At 36.2% G+C, this 22801-nt stretch overlaps 1 protein-coding gene across 1 annotated transcript in view; it reads right to left on the bottom strand.

Moving 5' to 3' along the window:
* Nucleotides 1–22801, bottom strand: part of PRKD1 (protein kinase D1) — a 333970-nt gene that overhangs the window by 61257 nt on the left and 249912 nt on the right. The window contains exons 3-4 of the mRNA XM_060004736.1: nt 22249–22380; nt 20744–20904 (exon numbers count right to left, since the gene is read on the bottom strand). Of these exons, the coding sequence (XP_059860719.1) occupies nt 20744–20904; nt 22249–22380 (293 nt within the window). The remainder of the gene's footprint in view (nt 1–20743; nt 20905–22248; nt 22381–22801) is intronic.

The raw sequence follows: 22801 nt of genomic DNA, 5'->3' as shown, positions 1-22801 counted from the left end.
ATTCAGAAATTAGTAATTTTAAATGAAACGGGATGGTTTAAAAAATCTCACTGATCTAAATCCAACTAGCTTGGACTTTAAGATAACTTCAATATGAAAGTAGACTTAGCAAGTCAAAGGGTAATGTTGATTTAAATAACAGCTTTTATGGATGTTATGCATTATTATGCAAAGTAAAGAGATATGGTATCATTGTATTTCTTCATTAACTTCATTTTATTTTTTATTTATTTGTAGATTTTTATACTTAATTATAATATGTATAGAACTTTACAGTTTTAAATAAAATCTTTCTTTAATTCTGGTAAAGAGAAAACTCTCTCTTACCCATCAACACTAGTTTTACTAGGTTAACTAAATGGTGTTTAAATTCATTTCCACTGTTACTTGCTGCTCCAGTTTGGCACTGTGTGTTTGGTGAACCTGGGCAATCTGCAGAATGAGTGGTTTTTTTTTTTTTTTTTTTAAGGGAACAGGGAGGAAAGTTGAAATGTTTTGGAAAGGGAACAGCAACATTTTGTTTCATTCTGCTTCATTATTTTGTGCAGGACAAAAACTGGCTCAAAACTCTGAACAGCTATAAAATTCTCTTCTCTCTCTATAATTATGGTAGGCACTTGCAGGAGGATGTGCTTCTAAAAATTTACATTTTTACATTAGCCACTGGTCCTATGAACTGTTCTCTTCCTGAGTGGAGGAGTTTGGATCACATTACAGGTGTGGAACTTTTGTGAGAATTGACATCACTGTACAATATGGTATTGGGATGGATTGATGTAAATGATGTAAATCGGATTTGGCAAATTATAGATGACGAAAAGTATAAAGATCTCTTGTTCTCATTGTAAGAGGTATCACATCATAGATGAGAGAGAATACGAGAACAAAAAAATGATGAAAGCTGAATTTAAAGGCGGGATTAGATATTAAATAAAGATTATACAGATTACACTTTTTTTAAAAGACTGGTGTCCTGAAGTGTCTGTAACATCCTCATGCTAACAATATTTCATTTGAAATGACTGCCAAAGTTAAAACTATATGCACTGAACACCTACTTACAGAGGCAATGCATCTTGCTTTTCTAGAGACTGAATCTGTTTTTTAACCTGGTGTATTAAATTGATGACTCAGCAAGTTTGGAACCATCCCAGGAAATGACTGGTTAGATTACATTATGGAAACTCCAACTGCCAGCACATCTTTAAACATTCAACAGGACCATGAAACAATTTCCCAACAAGGTATATTCCACTTCACAGTTCAAAATGAATTCTCTTTATTAGTTAAGCTAGAAAACAGAGGGGAAAAATGGCCCTTACTTGTGGTTTCTTGTTGTCATTTATGGAAAAATCAAACATAAGACTTCCTGAGAGATGAAAGTCACTGTCTAAAAAACAAGATTCAAATAAAAACTTCTCCACTATTAAGATATTTATGTTTATTAACTAAAATCCATTTCACAGACCCATATTGGGGACTGGATTTGGGGTGACATAAACTCCCCTTGAATCAAAGAGAAATAGAAAAGTAGAGAACACTTTAGCGTACGTGTTGACATCACTTTTTGGACTCCTCATTTTTGGGACTCTTTTTGGTCTTAATCATAAGCTCCTAAGGGAAGGACACAATAAGCTCCTAAGGGAAGGACAACGTCTTAATCATGTTTGTCCTCTGTTAATGGAAAGAAGTGCCTGGTAAAGATAAGTAATAAGCATTGCTTGAACTAAACAAAAATGAATGTCTTCAAGCAATAAATGCATGCAAATAATGGATGAGACATTTCAATAGAGATGTTCAAAATACAGACTGTTAATATAAGCTTTTAAAAAAATTTAGTATTACATGCACTGTAACATTGACACACTTGCTCTACAGGGTTTCAATTTTAAGTGAGTACAATTGACTAAGGAATGTTTTCCACTGGAACTGTTTTCTGTACTTGTCTACCTGCTCCTCGTCCCTACCTGGCATCTCCAACATGAAAACAAAATCTGTCAGAACCCTTTTGCTCTGGAAAGAGGACAGGTGGCAAGCTCAAATATCAATAATACCTGTAGGCTGCTAATACTAATGGTGTCAGGGATGCAATAGAGAATGGTGGAGACTACAGTAAATCGGAGAGGACAGGCTCGGTTGAAAAGGGATGGATCAAAGACTGCTAATGGCTGTGAGTATGAAAGCCCTATGTTTCCTGACCTCTTAGTTTTGCAAAAGAAGCAGAAGATCTAGCTGCTTTATGAAATAACTCTATTTCTCGACATTAGCGACTCTTGAAAAAATTCTGAAACGTTGTGCCAGTCAACTGATTTGGGGAATAAATCTGGTCATGGGGAATCTGAGACCTCTGAACTAGATCACGACATAAAACACTTTCTATAACCTTTGTAGGTGCCAGATTCTTTTCGTAGCACTTTACATTCATCAACTCATTTAAACCTCATGACCACCAGGTTTTTTAAAGATAAGGAAACTGAATCATAGAGAGACTACATCATTTGCCCAAGATCGCACAGCCTGTAGAAGCAGAACTATGAACTAAGGTATTCTTTTCTTTGTTTTTGCGGTACATGGGCCTCTCACTGTTGTGGCCTCTCCTGTTTCGGAGCACAGGCTCCGGATGCACAGGCTCAGCGGCCATGGCTCACGGGCCCAGCCGCTTCGCGGCATGTGGGATCTTCCCGGACCAGGACACGAACCCGTGTCCCCGGCAGGCGGACTCTCAACCACTGCGCCACCAGGGAAGCCCCAGGTATTCTTGTTCCAGATGATAATAATGATTCCTCTCTTTATATAGCCTCTCCCAGTTCTCACATCCCCTGGTTTTATGCTAATATAAAAATAGAAAGTATTTTCTTCCCTTCATTTAAGTCATGAAGGAAGAGTTCACAGGAAACAAGAAAAATCAAGTAATAGTATGTTCTACTTGCCAAAATGCAAAGTGAAAATATTGTGAACCCCTTAACCTTGACCTACAGAAGAGACTTTCAAGCGACTTGTCTGTGCCCAGAGGATAGCATCTGAGTCATGCATGTTTTCTAGAACATAATGATTAGCATAATACACAGCCTCTATTGTATAAGTATCACTCAGTTGCCTGCCAACTTTCCTGTTCAGGTGCTGTTATGCTTAAAAGATACCAGCACAGCTATGTGAAACACAGCCAACCAAACATTAATCTTTTACTCTAGAAGTTTTATGATCTGGCATTTTTTGATTATCAAAGAACTGTGCAGAATAGCACCTTGTAACAGTTTGCTCCTACTGCCATCCAGATGGATCTATGTAATTTAACAAGTGCTTACTGGGACAAATCCTACCTAAAGGCTCAAGTCAGATGCTACAGGACATACAAGGACCAGTCTCTGTGCCCAATGAGTTTACTATTCAATAGAATTCTGGACACAACATAACTGTTACTATCAACAACATGTGCTCTTCCCTTCTATAGGCATAGATGGTTCTGTCTCATTCTTCAGATTCCAGGTCATATATCACCTTCTCCAGGACGCCTCCAGATCACCTCACTTCCTGCCCACATCCCCTCCACTCTGTGGTACTCTCTGGCACATCATCACGTCCCCTCCAGAGCCATTACTGCAGAGCACAACTATCTTATTTACCTCTTTGTTTATTAGGTTTTTACTGTCTCCCTTCAGTAGAATATAAGTTCCATGAGAAGGGGAACTTGACAATTTTGTTCATCACTGTATCACCAACTTCTGGAATACTGCCTCACACAGAATAAGTGCCCATATGTATGAAGGTTCGAAGAAAAGATAAACCACTTCCATGATGGAGATAAAGGGGTCATTCAGAAAAGGAGTTTCCTGAAGAAGAGGCATTGGGTGTGGATCCTGAAGTGAGTCTTGCCATGCAATGACTATGTTGACTATTATTAGCAGTTAAAATTCTGTTTAGGACAACTCAGTCCTCCTAATCTTCAGACTGCCTAGAGATTTCTTTTATATGCTCTGAAACCTGTTTATCCCACTTGGAAATGATTATCGAATGCCACCCACTGTCACTGCTAGTAAAATATGGCTGCGAATGCTTAGTCTGAGGCTATTTTACGAAGCAAAAAAGAAACAATCGACTTCTGTCAACAACACTGAGATGAATATTTCACCTCAGACATGGGGAGTCCAGGATTTCCCAGCACAGAGCAGTTCTTGGGCAACAGACAAGTTTGAAGAGCCCTGGGAATTGAGGTGCACATACGAACATGCGAACATGGCATGTTGCCATGCCCTGTAGTTCGCTGAGTAGAGCTACGGTGTTTGGCGAATTTTAAATTGTTCAGTGCTATTCTGTTACAATTCTGATTCTACAGGCCTTGAACTACCTGCCAAGTGTGCCAGATAAATGAGTTTGGTTCCTCAGTTGGATACCCTAAATATGTAGCATAAATAAAATCTAATCAACACCTTTTCATAACAGTGAAAAGGACTGCCACAGAGCAGAAATAAAAAAAAGTGTGCCCCCTGCTTAGTGGGGATGGCTGCTGTTTTACAGTGGAGAATCCATTGTTAATGTTTGCAGCAATTTGTGAAAGATTTCATAGTAACAACATATATAATCTCTTATTAAAAATACACGGTGATCTGGATTTGCTGAGTGCTGAAGCAGTCTTAGAAGTTACATTAACTTTTATACTGCCTCACTCTTCTTAAGTAAACAGAAATGAAGGATAAAGGAACCTTACTATTTTCTTAAGCAATCCACCTTTTCCAGGGAAAGCACTAGACCCCTGGAGAACTTGTTACAAATTACAATGCACTGTTCTTTCAAAATGTCAGTTACTGACATCTTCCAAATCTCTGGGTTCCTGGAGGAAAGGGGAGACATAATACAAGTACTGGCTCTCCTTATCCTTGAAGGCAATGCAACCTTAACTCCACACACTATACACTCATAAAATAAAAAAGCATTTCCGCTGAGGAAGAAGATAACTCTGCATGTCAACAAGTTGAGGGCTTCGACTGTCATATAGAAAGTGAACTGGAAGGTAAGCAGATCATGTGGAAAATTCAAAAGTGATTTTAGGGACACATATTCTCATGGTATTTAACCTTGACTGAATTGACAGGTGCCTGGCCTCGGTTTACGAGCTAACGGGAAAGCTGAATGAAATAATCTAGAAAGAGATTTTCCCAGTGATTACTGCCTTGGAGCTTAGTAGTTATGATTGGTGAGGAATTTAAGGAGCAGAGACTTAAATCTGACAGGCCTGGCGTGACATTAGATGGACACAGATAGCCACTAAGCAAATGCCTGTTACTGGTCACTGGGTGCGTGGGGGGGTTGCTTTGCATCTTAAAGCAGAGAGCAATGTTTTGTGTCTTAAGTCATGGCAGTGCAGAGTGTTACGGAGGCCAAGGTACCTTCCCGATGTGAGTGCAGGCCCTTCAGGGACTTCACTAAAGATCCATTTGTTCCAAAGACCTGTATGTTTGTAACTGTGGACAAGTGGTACTTGATGTCCTCTTCCCCAGTGGAATTCATGAAGAACTCTCCAGCTGTGTTCGTACTTAGAATTACACACCTGGAAGTCTATGTTCAGAACATGAAATAATAATGTACAGATGACAAGCCAGACAAATTGAATGAAATCAGGCAACAGCTGATTAATAGCACATCAAAGAAGGCCTCACACTCTTAATTTTACTGATGGGCTCCTTCCCGACAAACGCACCACTGCACATACTCTCTTCTGCCTCTCAGGAGGTGGAAAAGTGCCAGTTAAACAATTCTTGGATGTCTTTTCCTCACTGGAAGTATACACTGCCAAGGTTTGAATTTAGAGAACTAGTCTGTACAATCATCAAAAGAAATCTTGCAATATCTGGCTAACGTACTGGATGTCATGGTTCATATTTAAATGGAAAAATGACTTCTTAATTCAGATGAATCACCAGGATTCCTGGAACTCCAGAACACAAGCATAACAATTAAAGTGTCTACCTCTAGATAGACTTGTGCTACTTTGGAAAATATCCTGGTAAATATTTATTGGGCCAGAAATTTCACCATAGTTTCATTAGAAATAAACTTTTTCCCCAGTATTTGCTCATTTGAAAAGAATCTGCCTTAACTATTATAAAGTGTATCAGGATCATACCCAATTACAGATAGGTAATGCAATAGTGGTATTCTCTTGTCTTTACTTATTTATTAATGAACAGAAACAGCAACTGAATGAGTCATTTTGGGGGGAGGTTTTCTAGGAGAGTATGCAGACAAGAGTTCCTTTTACTACAATACTTGTCTGAATTAAATGTGACTCAGGAAACTCTATAAAAAATAATAGTGGTTTATGGAAAAGTATTATTTAGAAAATACGCACCCTCACATAAAAAGGTAAACTGAATATCGTCCAAATTTTGTAAAAACTAAAGGATGTGAAGGGTAAACAGTCAAACATAGAGAAAGCTTTTGGAATGAGCAATGTATTTCCTAATAATATCTTACTGTAAGGCAGTCTGACTGTTAAGAATTACCAAGAAGACTAGTCTAGAAGCATTTAATTTCACCAAAAAAAAAAAATTCTCTCTAGAGCCTCTTAACTTCAAAGCTGTAATAGTAAATGCTTCCTTAAAGACATTTAAAAATATTTAAAATAACTTCAGTAAAGTTCTTAAATTTTAAAAAAACTCCATAAGGCCTACTTAACTTAAAAAAATATTGTGTCATCATTGTATCCTGTTGTTGCAAAGGACACCAGTGTCTTTAATTCTGCTTCATTTTCTACCTTGACTTCAGCTCATTTACGTCAAGAAAAGACTATTCTCTTGAATCATTTGAAAAGAATATTATGTTTAATCTGCCTACATTGATTTATTTTCAATAGTATTCCATGTAGAGTAAGATAATGAGTGAAAATGTTTTCTCTGTATTAAAATATCAGTATGGGAAAAAGCCATGAAAAACACATGTAAAACTGAAAATATACTTCCATCACAGATTAACAGATAGAGGATTACTATCACAATATATATTCAATTAAAGACCTAAATGTAAGGCCAGACACTATAAAACTCTTAGAGGAAGACATAGGCAGGACACTCTGTGACACCAATCACAGCAAGATCCTTTTTGACCCACCTCCTAGAGAAATGGAAATAAAAACAAAAATAAACAAATGGGACCTAATGAAACTTAAAAGCTTTTGCACAGCAAAGGAAACTATAAACAAGACAAAAAGACAACCCTCAGAATGGGAGAAAATATTTGCAAATGAAGCAACTGACAAAGGATTAATCTCCAAAATATACAAGCAGCTCATGCAGCTCAACATCAAAAAACAAACAACCAAATCCAAAAATGGGCAGAAGACCTAAATAGACATTTCTCCAAAGAAGATATACAGATTGCCAACAAACATATGAAAGGATGCTCAACATCACTAACCATTAGAGAAATGCAAATGAAAACTACAATGAGGTATCACCTCACACCAGTCAGAATGGCCATCATCAAAAAGTCTACAAACAATAAATGCTGGAGAGGGTGTGGAGAAAAGGGAACCCTCTTGCACTGCTGGTGGGAATGTAAATTGATACAGCCACTATGGAGAACAGTATGGAGGTTCCTTAAAAAACTAAAAATAGAACTACCATATGACCCAGCAATCCCACTACTGGGCATACACCCTAAGAAAACCATAACTCAAAAAAAGAGTCATGTACCACAGTGTTCACTGCAGCACTATTTACAATAGCCAGGGCATGGAAGCAACCTAAGTGTCCATCGACAGATGAATGTATAAAGAAGATGTGGCACATATAGACAATGGAATATTACTCAGCTATAAAGAGAAGCGAAATTAAGTTATTTGTAGTGAGGTGGATGGACCTAGAGTCTGTCATACAGAGTGAAATAAGTCAGAAAGAGAAAAACAAATACCGTATGCTAACACATATATGTGAATCTAAAAAAAAAGGTTCTCAAGAACCTAGGGGCAGGACAGGAATAAAGATGCAGACGTAGAGAATGGACTTGAGGACACGGGGAGGGGAAGGGTAAGCTGGGAAGAAGTGAGAGGGTGGCATGGACTTATATATACTACTAAATGTAAAATAGATAGCTAGTGGGAAGCAGCCACATAGCACAGGGAGATCAGCTCAGTGCTTTGTGACCACCTAGAGGGGTGGGATAGGGAGGGCGGGAGGGAGATCCAAGAGGGAGGAGATATGGGGACATATGTATACATATAGCTGATTCACTTTGTTATACAGCAGAAACTAACACAACATTGTAAAGCAATTATACTCCAATAAAGATGTTAAAATTTTTTTAAGTTTAAAGAAAAAAATATATATATATATTCAAAGCAACTCAATAGAGAAAGAGACAGGCAATTCACCATAGGTGAAATACAGATGTCCAATAAATATATGAAAAGTTGTTTCTCTTCTCCAGTAAAGAAATCATATTTAGGAATAGAAATTATTTTACCTATCTATCAAATTTGTGAAAAAAAAAACCTTTTAAAATACTGATAAAATCGATTGTTGGGAAGGCTATGATGAAATGGAAACTCTCATACACTGCAGTCAGTGAAGTCATAAATTTAAACTTTTACATCCTTTTAAAGAACTAGTTGGCAAAAAAAAATGTGTATATTCTTTAGTCTACTTGGCTTCTAAGGATAAAACCTACTGGATTCATTCAATAAATACTTACTGAGAAACCTACAAATATGTTTACAAGTGTGCAAAAAATACAGACAAGGATGCCTATTTCCACATTGTTTAAAAAAAAAAAGGAACCAATCTAATCAATAGAGGACATTAAGTAAATTAATATATATCATTGCAATGTAATACCAGAAAGCTTTTACAAAAACACATTTCTTTGTTTCCATAGTGTCCATTCCTGCAAGTCCATGAGGGCAGAGGATTGATCTACACTTGTATACTTTTGCATCCTTGAGTCACAAACCTGAAAATATAAACTCTGACTAGGACATGCTGAACATGGCGCCATGACCAGGTTTCTCAAAACAGTTCTGCAACTCACAAACTGTCACTAGAATATTTCTCTGAAATACTGGTCAAATTTTATGACTAATTATCTTCCAGGACATTATAAAGAAAAGAAGAAAAGTTTGTTACCTTTTCAACAAACCAGCTATAAACAACTTCAAGAACAATAGCTTATGCAGAAAATGCATCTTGTTTCCCTCAGGAGCTATCCCGTGAAGGCCTGGCTGCCTTTAAGTTGTACAACTTCCACAGAAAAGCAAACTACCCTTCGGTCCTCTTTTACACCATCTGCTCCGATTTCAGTGCAGGAGAGGGAAGTGGAAAACGCTTCCCGCCCTTTTTTGGCTTTATTCCCAAAGGATAATTTGAAGGGAAAGATACTAGTCCACATCTAAAATTATGTCTGAACGGCACTGTAAATTACAAAATTTAAATTTACAAGAATATCAAAAATTATACTGACCTAGCATTCACCCCAGACTTTTCTAAGTACGGCACATTTTGAACTAGGATAATTTTTCAATCGTGGGAATTCACTATTATAGAAGCAGATCTCTTCATTTTACATCTTATGAATCAAGATATCTCGACTTGGGGCTTCCCCAGGGGCGCAGTGGTTGAGAGTCCGCCTGCTGATGCAGGGGACACGGGTTCGTGCCCCGGTCCGGAAAGATCCCACATACTGCGGAGCGGCTAGGCCGTGAGCCATGGCCGCTGAGCCTGCGTGTCCGTAAACTGTGCTCCGCAATGGGAGAGGCCACAACAAGTGAGAGGCCCGTGTACCGCAAAAAAAAAAAAAAAGATATCTTGACTTGTTAATTTTCTTTAACCCAGAACATGTTCTGGTTGTATTTTGATTTGCTTCCTATGTTAGAGTTACCTTAACAATACCATCTTAGAATGGACACTAATAATGGTATTTGAAATTTACAGTGTCATGAAAGAAAATAACAATATGTCAACTCTTAACTCACCAGAGGTACAGAAATAAGAAAAACGAAACATTAACAAGTCAACTGGTCAAAACAAGTTATCACAAGAAGAGCACTGTTGTATATCCTGCTTTAATGCTTGACTTTTCCATGTTTAGGTTATTAATTGCTTAAGATAGACAAAAGGCCAATTTTGGAGGGGGTCTTACTTAAAACCTTTATGAAGGAAATGTGTGGTTTTCCATATATAATTTCTTCTTGGATTGAGACCTTAATACATACACTAGTACCATCCTTTTAAAAAATAATTAAATAGACTGTGATAATACATTACAGATTCAAAGCTCCTTTCTTGAAAAGTTATAAGTCCTCTTCAGGCAGTCCTTGTTTTGTGCCTTATGGTGCCAACCAAAACTGCTGGATATCAGGATGGTGACCTCACTTGGCACGGTTCTATGGTACCTAGCATCAGGACACAGTTCCAGCATGCACACATTTCAGTTAATATGCTACCAGGTAAAGTGAGTGCTGACTGTGTTCTGTTCTATTCTCAACTGGTCTGCCCAGCTTCATAGAAAAGACACCAATGTTATGGAATCAAGTAATCTGAGGGCAAAATTTTATCTAATAAACCAACTGTTGGTCTAATGCCTGCACTGCTCTTTGTCTTCTTGAAGACTGTGAAAACTTAAACAATAACACCAGGAAAAGACAACCACCACCACCACCACCCATGGGCTTTCTGCAGTTCAACAGGCGGGATTCTGAGCTAAATTCTAACCTGAGTATTCTCATAGAGTCAATACAGATGACTGTCTGATGTTAATTTAATATTATAATGTTGGCTTGCAAAAGATGGTGAAGCACATTCCTAGGCAGAGTTAGTACCTACCTCAAAGCCAGGACTCAGAGGAGACTGAAACATGAAGTCGTAAGAGCAAAAAGCAGACAAAGGTGCAGAAAAGGGGAGGCAGAAGACAAGAGAACCGTGTTATTGGAGGAAAGCAATGCATGTTACTCAATAATATTATTAGCAAATAATAGATATATTTTCAAAAAAAAGCAAAATGTGATACTAATCAGTCTTTGTGGCACAGAAACATCTGGGTTAGAAACTACTTTTTAACATTTCAATGGAACTACAGACACTAAGATTGCAAAAAACACAGTTTAAAGTTTTGAGTTGGTAGAGGTAAAGAAAATATCAACTTGTCACAGTGTCAGTGATGAAAGACGGTTCATTCACCTTCTTGAAAATAAATGAGAGTCAGAAAGAAGCATTTTGACCTTTAAGTGAAAGATCAGATTTTCTTCACAATAATTCATACTCTCAATGGAAAAAGAAAGAAAAAGGTCATCAAAGTAATCAAATGTGACATAGTTATCTGCCTGCAGGCAAGAATAAGTTGATGAATAATCAGTATCAGTCAGTGCTTTACAAACCTGAAAAGTCCAATAGTGGGTTAGAGTTTTAATGAGAGAAATATGTCTACAGTGTATTCTTTGCTCATTTTAGAGTCTTTGCTGCATATCATTGCTTTCTGTCTGATTTCATTTAAGGTTGAAATATAATTCAAAAGTAGAAAGGTTATGATAAATTTTTTTAAGAGGAGGAGTATCAATGAAAAATCTAAGAAACATTTTGGTTAAGTAGACATGCATCTGGTAATTTATGCTGAATATGTTCTTTTTCATCTCTGTTCCCTCAAGCTTTGTGGGGTAGCTCTGATAACTAGAAATTAAATCAAAACTGAAATACAGTTGACTCTTTTTCTTAACAAAAATGTATGATGGTGTTTTGAAATCCATGATATTTCCAGTGTTGAATAAACATTACACTTTGAGAAAAATCCTATTATTTGTTCTCTCAGTCCCTGCATCCTAATTTACAATCTACAGCTAACCCATTTTGTCAGAGACTTTGGAAAGGGATGTACATTTAGACTGAGGTTCTGCTAAAATTAACTGTTACCCAGTGATACCAGTTAGACCTCTGGATTAACAGGAAGCATGAGCAGAATTCAGGAGCAACAATTGCTCATTTGGCCAGACCCAAACATGACTTTGGAGGAGAAATTATAACCCTGTTTGAATGTACTTTTATAGAACATTTTCATACAGAGGAGGCAAAGCTTTCCCTTTGCGAGAAGAAATCAAATTTCCTCAATTTCCAAAATAAGATATTATCCTTGTCATCAACATACCTAATATCCAAAGCTCAGGGTTTTCCTCCAGTTTGTAGCCCTGAATGTCTTTATTCTGGGCTATCAGCAGAATTCAATTCCAGCTTAGTGCTGGCTTACTGCACGATATTTGAAGATGGTCTATGCAACATGCATTAATTGACTTATTCCTCTAAGTTACCATTTCTAAAAGTGCATGTTATTTTCCCACTAGGTATTCCTAGGTTTCCTGAGAAAAAGGGATTCCATAGTTGAGTCAGTTTAGGAATTCATTATTCTGATTCATTATACTGATTATTCATTATACTGATTTCATTATTGCAAGACTTCTGAGAGCCATAACTATGCTTAATGAATATTGTGATGTCCAGTACTTGGATGGACTGAGGAGTACTTCCCAATCTTATTTGACTAGGAGAAGGATTTTTTGCATAATATTTTATAGCACCATTATTTTAAAGAAAAAATTTTGGGGAACACACACCTCTGTATTTCTCCCTTGCTATCAAATTAGAATCACCAGAAATGTCCATAGGTCGCCAAGAAAAAGAGAGCCACCTATTCCTTTGGTAGTTGGTTGTAATATTTTACTAGAGCTTTGTTTTTACTTTTGTTTTTCCCTTGAAAGAAGATCATATGAATCACAGTTGTGTATCTGTGGTGAAGACTACTGTAGAAAATGTTTATTATGTAAATGAATACTATATATATTAGGGTGATGTGCCATATTACTTTCATTTAGCACCCAAAGAATTTATGTTTCCTGTTACTGAATAATGTAATTTCTATAACCCCATTTTCTTTAAATTGACTGATAGGAATCTCAGAATTAAATTAAATTATTAACTTTTCTGATATAATATTTCATTCTTTTACCACATGACTTGGGATGAAGAAACCTAATGACTTTATAACTTGCTATTGTCATTTTAAAACCTTTTTATTGGGCTTCCCTGGTGGCGCAGTGGTTGAGAATCTGCCTGCCAATGCAGGGGACACGGGTTCGAGCCCTGGTCTGGGAAGATCCCACATGCCGCAGAGCAACTAGGCCCGTACAACTACTGAGCCTGCGCGTCTGGAGCCTGTGCTCCGCAACAAGAGAGGCCGCGATAGTGAGAGGCCCACCGCACCACGAAGAAGAGTGGCCCCCACTTGCCGCAACTAGAGTAAGCCTTCGCACAGAAACGAAGACCCAACACAGCCAAAAATAAATAAATAAATAAATAATTAAGACCACATATTAAAAAAATAAATAAAATCTTTTTATTGAGGTATAATTTATATGGAATAAAGTGCAGAAAATTCTAGGTGTACATATTGATGAGGTTTTACATGCACATATAAGCATGTAACCTCTACCCAGATCAAGATATAGAATATTTCCAGGACCCAGAAAGGCTCTCTCTTGCTCCCTCTCTAAGTGGGCACCTACGAGGAGCCATTATTCTGATGTCTCTCACCATAAATCAGTTTTTCTGGATTAGAACTTCATACACTGGATTCACAGGCATATAATCTTTTGTGTCTGTTTTTTTCCCTAAATATTATTTTGTGAGATTCATTTATGTTGCTGAATGAATCAACATTTCCCCAATTCTATTGCTGTATTGCTGTATACGATTCCATTGTATGACTCTACCACTATTTATTTGTTTCTAGCTTTTAGCTACAATGAATAAAAATGTTAAAACATGCTTGTAACAATACCATTCACACTGGCACCCCACCAAGGTGAAATACTTAGGTATAAATCTAACAAAATATGAATAAGATCTATATGAGGAAAACTACAAAACTCTGATGAGTGACATAAAAGAGCAAAATAATGGAGAGAGATATACCATGTTCACAGATAGGAAGACTCAATGTTATCAATTTGTCAGTTCTTCCCAACTTGACCTATAGATTCAATGCAATCCCAATCCAAATCTGAGGAAATTATTTTATGGATATCAACAAAGTGATTTTATAGTTTATATGGAAAGGCAAAAGACCCAGAATACCCAACATGATACTGAAAGAGAAGAATAAAGTTAGAGGACTGATGCTACCCAACTTTAAGACTTACTATAAAGCTATAATAATCAAAACAGTGTGGTATAAGAATGACAAATAGATCAATGAAGTAAAACAGTGAGACCCCAAATAAGCCCCCATAAATACAGTCAACTCACCTTTGACCAAGGAGCAAAGGCAATACAATGGAGCAAAGATGGTCTCTTCAATAAATGGTGCTGGTGATTCACATGTAAACAAATGAATCTAGACACAGAACTTACAATGAATTAACTTAATTAACTTAAATTAAAAAGTAAATTAATGCAAGTTAATTAAGTTAATTTAAATTAAAATTTTAACTCTATATGAATCATAGACCTAAATGTAAAACACAACACTATAAAAATCCTAGACGATAACATAGGAGAAAACCTAGGTGACCCTGGATATGGTGGTGCTTTTTAAAATACATAACCAAAGATATGATCCTTGAAAGAAATAAATGATAAGCTGGATTTCATTAAAATTAAAAACTTCTGCTCTGCAGAAGACAATGTTAAGAGAATTAAAATACAAGCCACAGACAGGGAGAAAACATTTGCAAAATATTAGCAAAAGACACATCTAACAAAGATTGTTATCCAAAATATACAAAGAACTCTTGGAACTTCTCTGGTGGTCCATGGGTGAGATTCCACACTCACAATGCAGGGGGTCTGGGATCAATCCCTGGTCGGGGAACTAGATCCTGCATGTATGCCGCAACTAAGAGGTCACACGCCACAACTAAGAGTTTGCATGCCACAACTAAGAAGTCCGCCTGCTGCAACTAAAGATCCCACATGCTGCAACTAAGACCAGGGGCAGCCAAAATAAATAAATATTAAATAATATATCTATAGACAAAGAACTCTTAAAATTCCACATTAAGAAAACAAACAATCCAATTTACAAATGGGCCAAAAACCTTAACAAACGTCTTACCAAAAAAGATATACAGATGGCAAATAAGCATGTGAAAAGAAGTTTCACATCATATGTCATCAGGGAAATGCAAACTAAAACAATGAGAAACCACTACACACCTATCAGAACACAAAATCCAAAATAACGACAACACCAAATGCTGACAAGGATGTGCAACGACAGGAACTCTCATTCATTGCTGTGGGAATGCAAAATGGTGCAGCCACTTTGGAAGACAGTTTGGCAGTTCTGACAAAACATAATCTTATCATATGATCCAGCAATTGCACTCCTTGATACTTACTCAGAAGAGCTGAAAACTTATGTTTACACCAAAACCTATACATGGATGCTTACAGCAGCCTTACTCATAACTGGCAAAACGTGGAAGCAATCAAGATGTCCTTTGTTAGGTGAATGGATAAATGAACTGTGGACATCTTGACAATGGAATGTTATTCCACTCTAAAATGAAATGAGCCATCAAGCCATGAAAAGACATGGAGGAAACTTAAGTATGTCCTACTAAGTAAAAGAAGCCAAACTGGAAAGGGTACATACTGTATGATTCCAACTATATGACATTCTGAAAAAGGCAAAACTATAGAGACAGTAAAAAAAATCAGTAGTTGGTAGGGGTTGGCTGGAGGGGAGGAGGGAAGAATAGATGAAGCTAAGAGGACTTTTAGATCAGTGAAAATATTCTGCATGATACCATAATGATGAATACATGTCATTATGCATTTGTCCAAATCCACAGAATGTACAACACCATGAGTGAACCCTAAAGCAAACCATGGACTTTGGTTGGTTATGATGTGACTGGGTGATTATGATGTGTATGTCAACGTATGTTCACCAGTGTTAGCAAAAGTACCACTCTGGTGAGTGATGGTGATAATGGGGGAGGTTATGCATGTGTGGGTGGCAAGGGGTATATGGGAAATCTCTGTGCCTGCCTTTCAGTTTTGCTGTGAACCTAAAACTGCTTTAAAAAAGTGAAGTCTAAAAAATTTTTAGAAATTCTGGTACGTATTTTTAAAAATTAAAAAAAAATTCTGGTACATATCTTTCCATGCATGTCTATACACATTTCTGGTGAATATATACCTAGGAGTAAAACTGCTGAGTCGCATGATATGCATATGTTCAGCTTTAGAAGACAACTGCCAACCGGATTTCCAAAGTTGCTGAACCAATTTATATTCCTAGTAGTAGTGTATGTGAGTTCTAGTTGCTCAATATCTTCACCAATACTTGTTACTGTCAGTTTTTTTCCCCCAACATTAGACATTCTGGTGTACAGATATCTCATTGTAGATTTAAATTTAGACTCTGATAAATAACGATATAAAATACATTTTCATGTTTATTGGCTGTCTTCTTTTGTAAAGTGCCATTCAAGTACTTTGCCTGTATCTTAAATAAGGTTGTCTTTTCAACTTTTATAGATGTTCTTTATACATTTGGATATGACTCTTTTACAAGATATATATACATATTATATACATTGAAAATATCTTTTCCCATTCTGTGACTTGCTTTTCCACCCTTTTAATGGTATATTTTGCTGAAAATAATTTGTTAATTTTAATGATGCCCAATTTACCAATTTTTTTCTTTTGTCATCAGTGATTTGAGTCCTATTGAAAAAGGTTTACGTGACCCAAGTTACTGTAGATACTCTTGTATGTTATCTCCTAGAAGCTCCTAATCTACCTAGGATTTATTTTGTATATGGTATAAGGTAAGGTCAAGATTCATGTTTTCCATATAGATATCCCATTGGTTCCAGAAATATTTGTTGAAAAAAACCATCCTTTTCTCACAGCAGTGGTACTGTTGTCATAACTTAGTTGGCCTGTATATGCGCATAGTTTCTGGACTCCTTCTATTCTGTTTCATTGGTTTATTTTCTGTTCTGGTGTAATACCACATTGTCTTAACTACAGCTTTATGATATGTTTGGAAATTCTCCAGCTTTGTTCTACATCAGGGGTTCTCAAACTCAGCACTACTGACATTTTGAGCCAGCTACTTCTTTGTTTGGGGGCTGTCCTGTACATTGACCTCTCTGTGATTTCCTTATTTCTGAGACATTTGTCCCTCAAATCCTGGTTGCCTTGGTTGCTCCCAGGTACCTTTAAATATTGTTTTGTTATGTTCTGTTATACTGTATTCAGCTTTTATAATTGTCCCTTACAGGAGAGTGGTCTGATACAAGCTTCTTCATAGCTAGGAGCAGAAGTTCTGGAACAGATTATTAACTTTTTTTGCCTAAGACTAAGCCTTGTATAACATGATTTCAAATGGCTTTAACTCTTCCCAAACACCACAAGAACATCTGCAAATTTTTAAAAAGATGAGATGATTTTTAAAAAGATCTAGATGATAAACAGAGATATTATAGGATCATTTAATCTTGACTTCTCCTATGCAATTGTCTAAAAGTTTATAAAACTGATATAATCTTAATAAGTATACCTAATGAAACAACATATTAGTGTGTCCTCCTTAAGTACCTACTGAGTTTTTCTTGTTTCCTTCTAACATAGGTGATGATGTACAAAAAGATATACACCCTTGCCGAGCTCTTATGCCATAAATTGCCTACATTTTGGATTTTCTCAAAAAAGGACTGCATCATGGTTGGAATAATGGATACAGTTTAGTGCCGAAGTTGATGACAGACAAAGCTTGTCATAAGATCTATGCTGTTATACTTTTTTTTCTATGTTAGCAGCAGTAGAGAAATCCAAGACTCAATTTATTTGCCAGAAATGGGTAAATTAATAGAATTACCAGTATTTTAATCCATATGTGAAATGGTGATTTTCCAGTCAAAATAGGCAATCAAGTGTTGAATAGAAAAATCATTTTCTTACATTTGGCAGAAAATCTATACTTATTGCAGACTTGCAACATGGGTGGTCTAATGGCATTACTTAGCAATGCCATCTTAATATAGACCATCATCCTTTTCAGAAATGGAAAATATTGTTTATTGTATACGGACTAAAAGGTTTTACTATCATTATCATAATGTTACCTTTGACTAGGCATTCACTATAACCTTTAAACTATAGTTACTGGCCTTTTATGTTTTGCACAGGGATGAAAAGAGACATATTAGCTGCACTCCGAGCATGCAAAGAGAGACATACAGGCACCCCACAGGGGCAAAAAGTGCTATGATGAATGTAAAACGTGCATTTGAGAGCCAATGTGTCATCAACACTATTACCAAAGGCATTTTTCATTTAAAGGTTACCCATAGGGCATTTTATATAAGGTTATGAAAGTTCATAATAACATTTTTCGAAGTATCCTGTGGCCCCAATATTTTCTCACCTCATAAACATATGATTTGATCAAACCTTTGTAAGCATTCTTGGCAGATATAGTTAAAATATGATTTTTAAAATGTATTTTTAAAACATTTTTAAGCATTCTACTACAAAAAAATTCCGTTCAGCAATAAAGTGCTAATGAATTTCAACATCTGATGTACAATATAGCTTGTAATCAAGTAATTCGAATAATTAAATAATTATGTAATTTGATTAAATAAAGCAATTAAAGCAATTAAATAATTTGGTTGAAAAACACAAAAACCTGCTTAAAGACTTTAGTAACCTAAATTAAATTTATATATAAATTATGCATTCACATTTATAAATATGCATGCATATAATAATTTCATTTATAAAGTCTAAATGATACATATGTGATGTTTGGAAGCATATATATATATATACACACATGTGTATGTATACATACATATGTGCATATATGTATATACTATTAAAAACTGAAATAGGTTTTTTTCTTAATTTTAGTATTCAAATTTCACACAAAATTAATTTAAAATAAATCAAGCATATATTAAGAAACACATTAAAACAAATTATATACATGCAACTCTTTCTATTGACTTATGAAGTCTTTGCACAAAAGCCATCATTTTAAAATTACCCTGTATGACTTTGAAGAGATCAAACACTTAGCCTAATATAGAAAATCAAACCACTGATAAATGAAAAAGCACAGTAAAGATCAGCTTAAGTAACACCTCATCTTGGAAGTCTGGTGTGAATTCTCCAGGCAAACAATTAAATATATTCCTATTAATTCTTTTTGAAAAACTGAGTTTTAAAGGAAGAATCTTTAGCATTAATTACCTAGATTCTAATCTATTCTAATGATGAATAACTTTAGTTTACAGCTTTAGATTACTTATGAGATGTTAACTAACTTTTAAAAATCTTTTCCTGGTGAAACTGAAACCAATACACATTAACTTATAATTTTATTTCTTAAACTTGTTTAAAAATGTCTATTCTGTAAACAGTATGACTCTCAGAGATGGTACTTAAAAGCAAGAGTAACTGCTAACTTATAAAATCACTACCTACAAAAATTCAAACGAAATCAAGAAATCTCAGAGTTGGAAAGATAATAGGAGAGTTATTTGAAAAAGTAAATCGATTTTGACTTAAGCACCTTTCAGTAAGAGTATCATTAATTCTAACTAATACAACTGTATAAAATAATATACAACCACACATGCATTCTGAATAGTCACCAAAATATAATATATTCTTCTAGTTACTGGTGGGATTTAGTGCCTGACTTCCCCTAACAGGTTCACTTCATGAAAACACAACAAACTCCCACCCAAAAGTCACAGAAACACAGAGTACAGACTTCTCCTATTTATCAAAATAAGCATTCGAGTTATATGTCTGGCTTATGTTGCAACAAAATTTAAGTGATTTAAAGATCACAATGAAATATTTTCTGAACAACAGAGTAATTAATACAGCTTTTTAGAGATGGCTTCAAAATGCATTGCCCCTCTCCACCCCAGGGATTTATCTAAACTAAATGTTTCATAATTTTTATTTTTCTCTTTAATTGACTTTTGTAATTATTAGATTATAAAGAGTTTTTGTAATATCCACTAGCAGAGGGAGTAAAAATAGGAAACTTAAGCTCACACAATTAGCTTATTTCAGGATAATGTTCTTATTTTAAATAGTGCACATAATTACCACAACTTTTACTTTGCTTTCAATGTTTGGAAAATCAAAATTTAACTTTCTTAAAGAAAAATATTTAAGCCACATCCACAGATATATATTTTAGAGCCAATGGAAATATTTAAAGTATTAAATGCTATTTTTCCCATGACATTTGTCAACCAGTGTCACTTTGACATCAGCATGTATGCCTTTAATGCCAAACAATTAAAGACTTTCATCTTTTCATATGAGCGAAGTTCAGATTTTCTCCCAGAATAAACAGTCAACTATGCCACGAAATACTCTAATAATCATCAGAGAAGAAAATCTTTTATCTCTGGTTTCCAAATTTTGACAAACTATGTTTTGTCACATTCACGTATTAGTCTGTGCCGCTCTGGCTCCATGACCATGATGAAACCTCACAGATTTTAAAATTGCTCTAAGCTCACAGATAAAAGCAAACTCGAAGCTGTTGGATATTTGTTGAAGCACTGACCAATCTACAGCACAGGCCCTGAAGAAACACAGTCATTAACACCCTGGCTGTGTCCTCTCTCCCAGGACGCTGTCTTGGATTGATTACCACTGTTACCACATCGTCCTACAGATTTCTCATGTAAACGGGCAAATGGATAAACAGGAGGCCATACCAGAAGGGGCTCATCGGGGGCACTGGTGGAAAGCTCGGCAGATGCTGTGCGGACAGTGCTGAGCCCAGTAAGGGAAACATTTGAGAGCCTTCTCCGCCTCACGCCACTGCAATTGTTGGGGATTTTAAATGCACATCTCTTGTGGTAATTCAGCCCACATCCTGGAAGGAGAAAGTAAAAATGACTTTTGTTCAACTATAAATTAAAAGCTACTTTAGTGTAAGTTGTAAATTATGAATTTTTAGAAACAGTGCTGCTTCCATTTTTCTTGCGGCTGTTCGAAAATGTAAATTTTCTTTTGAGCGTCTCCTGATTTATTTTCCCAATTTGTCAATAAGCTGGGTTTTGACATCTGATTTTATTGGATGAGCCCAGCAACTACCCTGGTTATCATTTAAAAAAATGTTTTCTAACATAAGGGACTTGGGCTTTGAGGGATCTAGCAATAAAACTCCAGTGAGATGACCTATTTTTAGCTGCCTCAAGTTCTATTGCAAGGGAAAATTAATCATAACGCTTCACAGCTTTTGACTTGCACTGATTTGAATCATGGCTCCACAACTTGTTTGTCTACATTGCCTTGGAAAAATTACTTCACCTCAGTTTTCCTGTCTGTAAAATGAGGATAATAACTACCTTGCAGAATTGTTGAGAAAATATGTAAAATACTACGCATGCTAGTTTCTACATGGTAGATAATTAGGAAAAAGCACCATTTTCCTCTCAATATTTCTACTGTTCATAGTTCTATCATGTAGTTTTACTGTTCAGAATTTCCCCATGTGTCACATAGCAGTCCAGGCAAATTTTCATAAAACTACACTTTAGGCAGACTTTCTTTCAGATCACTGTCTCTTAACTTCTCTTCTTACAAACAGAAATTCAGAAATTATGGTTATTTTATTTATGGATTTCATCACAAAAGCTTGGGGTTTTTGGTCAAAGTTCAAACAGCTCTATCCCTCCCCGCCCCATCCTTCATCAAAAAAGAGCAAGGTATGATTTGGTCCGTTTTTAAGATTATATCATGGTATCCTATAAACCTGAATTATGCACTTCAAGGATTTCTGTCCATGGAGGATGATAAAACTATGATCTTGGTGTAGAAACTGGGTACACGTTCCAGCCTGCCACTCAACAGCTGAGTGACCTTGGATGGTTTGATTAACCTCCTGAATCTCAGCTCCTTTCAGCAAACATTTATTGAATGCCTACTATTCCAAGTTCTGGCTTAAGATGCAAATTATATGTTTAGCCTGTTAGCAAAATAAACAACACCTTATGGGAGAGAAACATATCCACATGATATAGGGGAAAAGATAGGAGAATCTGGTTTCCCAGATCAGGGCTAACATGTTGAAGATAGGAAATGAACCGAACAGAATCCATGCAGTACCCAGATCCCTGGAAGGTATCTGAAGGAAAGAAGGCATTGCAGAAGAGGGCACGACATAAGTAGCTAACTCCAGCATGCGTTCCACTTGGCTGGGGAAGGAATACCTTACCTTCACATTTAAGGCCTTGACGCACCAGCCCCCATAGCATTTCTCCACAGTGATCACAGAAAGCTGGAGCTCTGTACGAATGAACAAAGAGAGTGTGGGGGCGAATCTGAAAGTCTTCAAAGGTGGCGGAAGCTGTGAAAATAATAACATTGAAAACTAAGTTGAATAAATACGCTCATCTGTAGATACTTAGTATGCAAGATACTTAACATGCAAGTATGGGTATAACTGGGCAAAGTCAGGAAAGATAAGATGCAACACTGCTTGACTTTTAGCCATTCCACTCCATTCTTCTCAACCACAGCTTTGTAAGTGGTGGCAAAGGAACCTCTTTCTTGTCTTCCTGCTTATCAAGGTCTCAGGCCACTTCAAAAATAGCCAAAACGCTAGAACAAAGAATGAATGAAAGAATAACTCAATTCAATCTATAAATGCGGGATGTTGCTTTAAAACACTTTGCTTTTTCTCTTACCTAAATGAGCCAGAGAGGTATTCAGAAATATTAATGGAAAGGAAACACTTGATGAATGGAATTTAGACAGATCAGAAGACA

Source organism: Delphinus delphis, chromosome 2 (genome assembly GCF_949987515.2).
Source record: "Delphinus delphis chromosome 2, mDelDel1.2, whole genome shotgun sequence".
NCBI classification, from domain to species: domain Eukaryota; kingdom Metazoa; phylum Chordata; class Mammalia; order Artiodactyla; family Delphinidae; genus Delphinus; species Delphinus delphis.
This window is presented reverse-complemented; position numbering and strand designations above follow the sequence as displayed.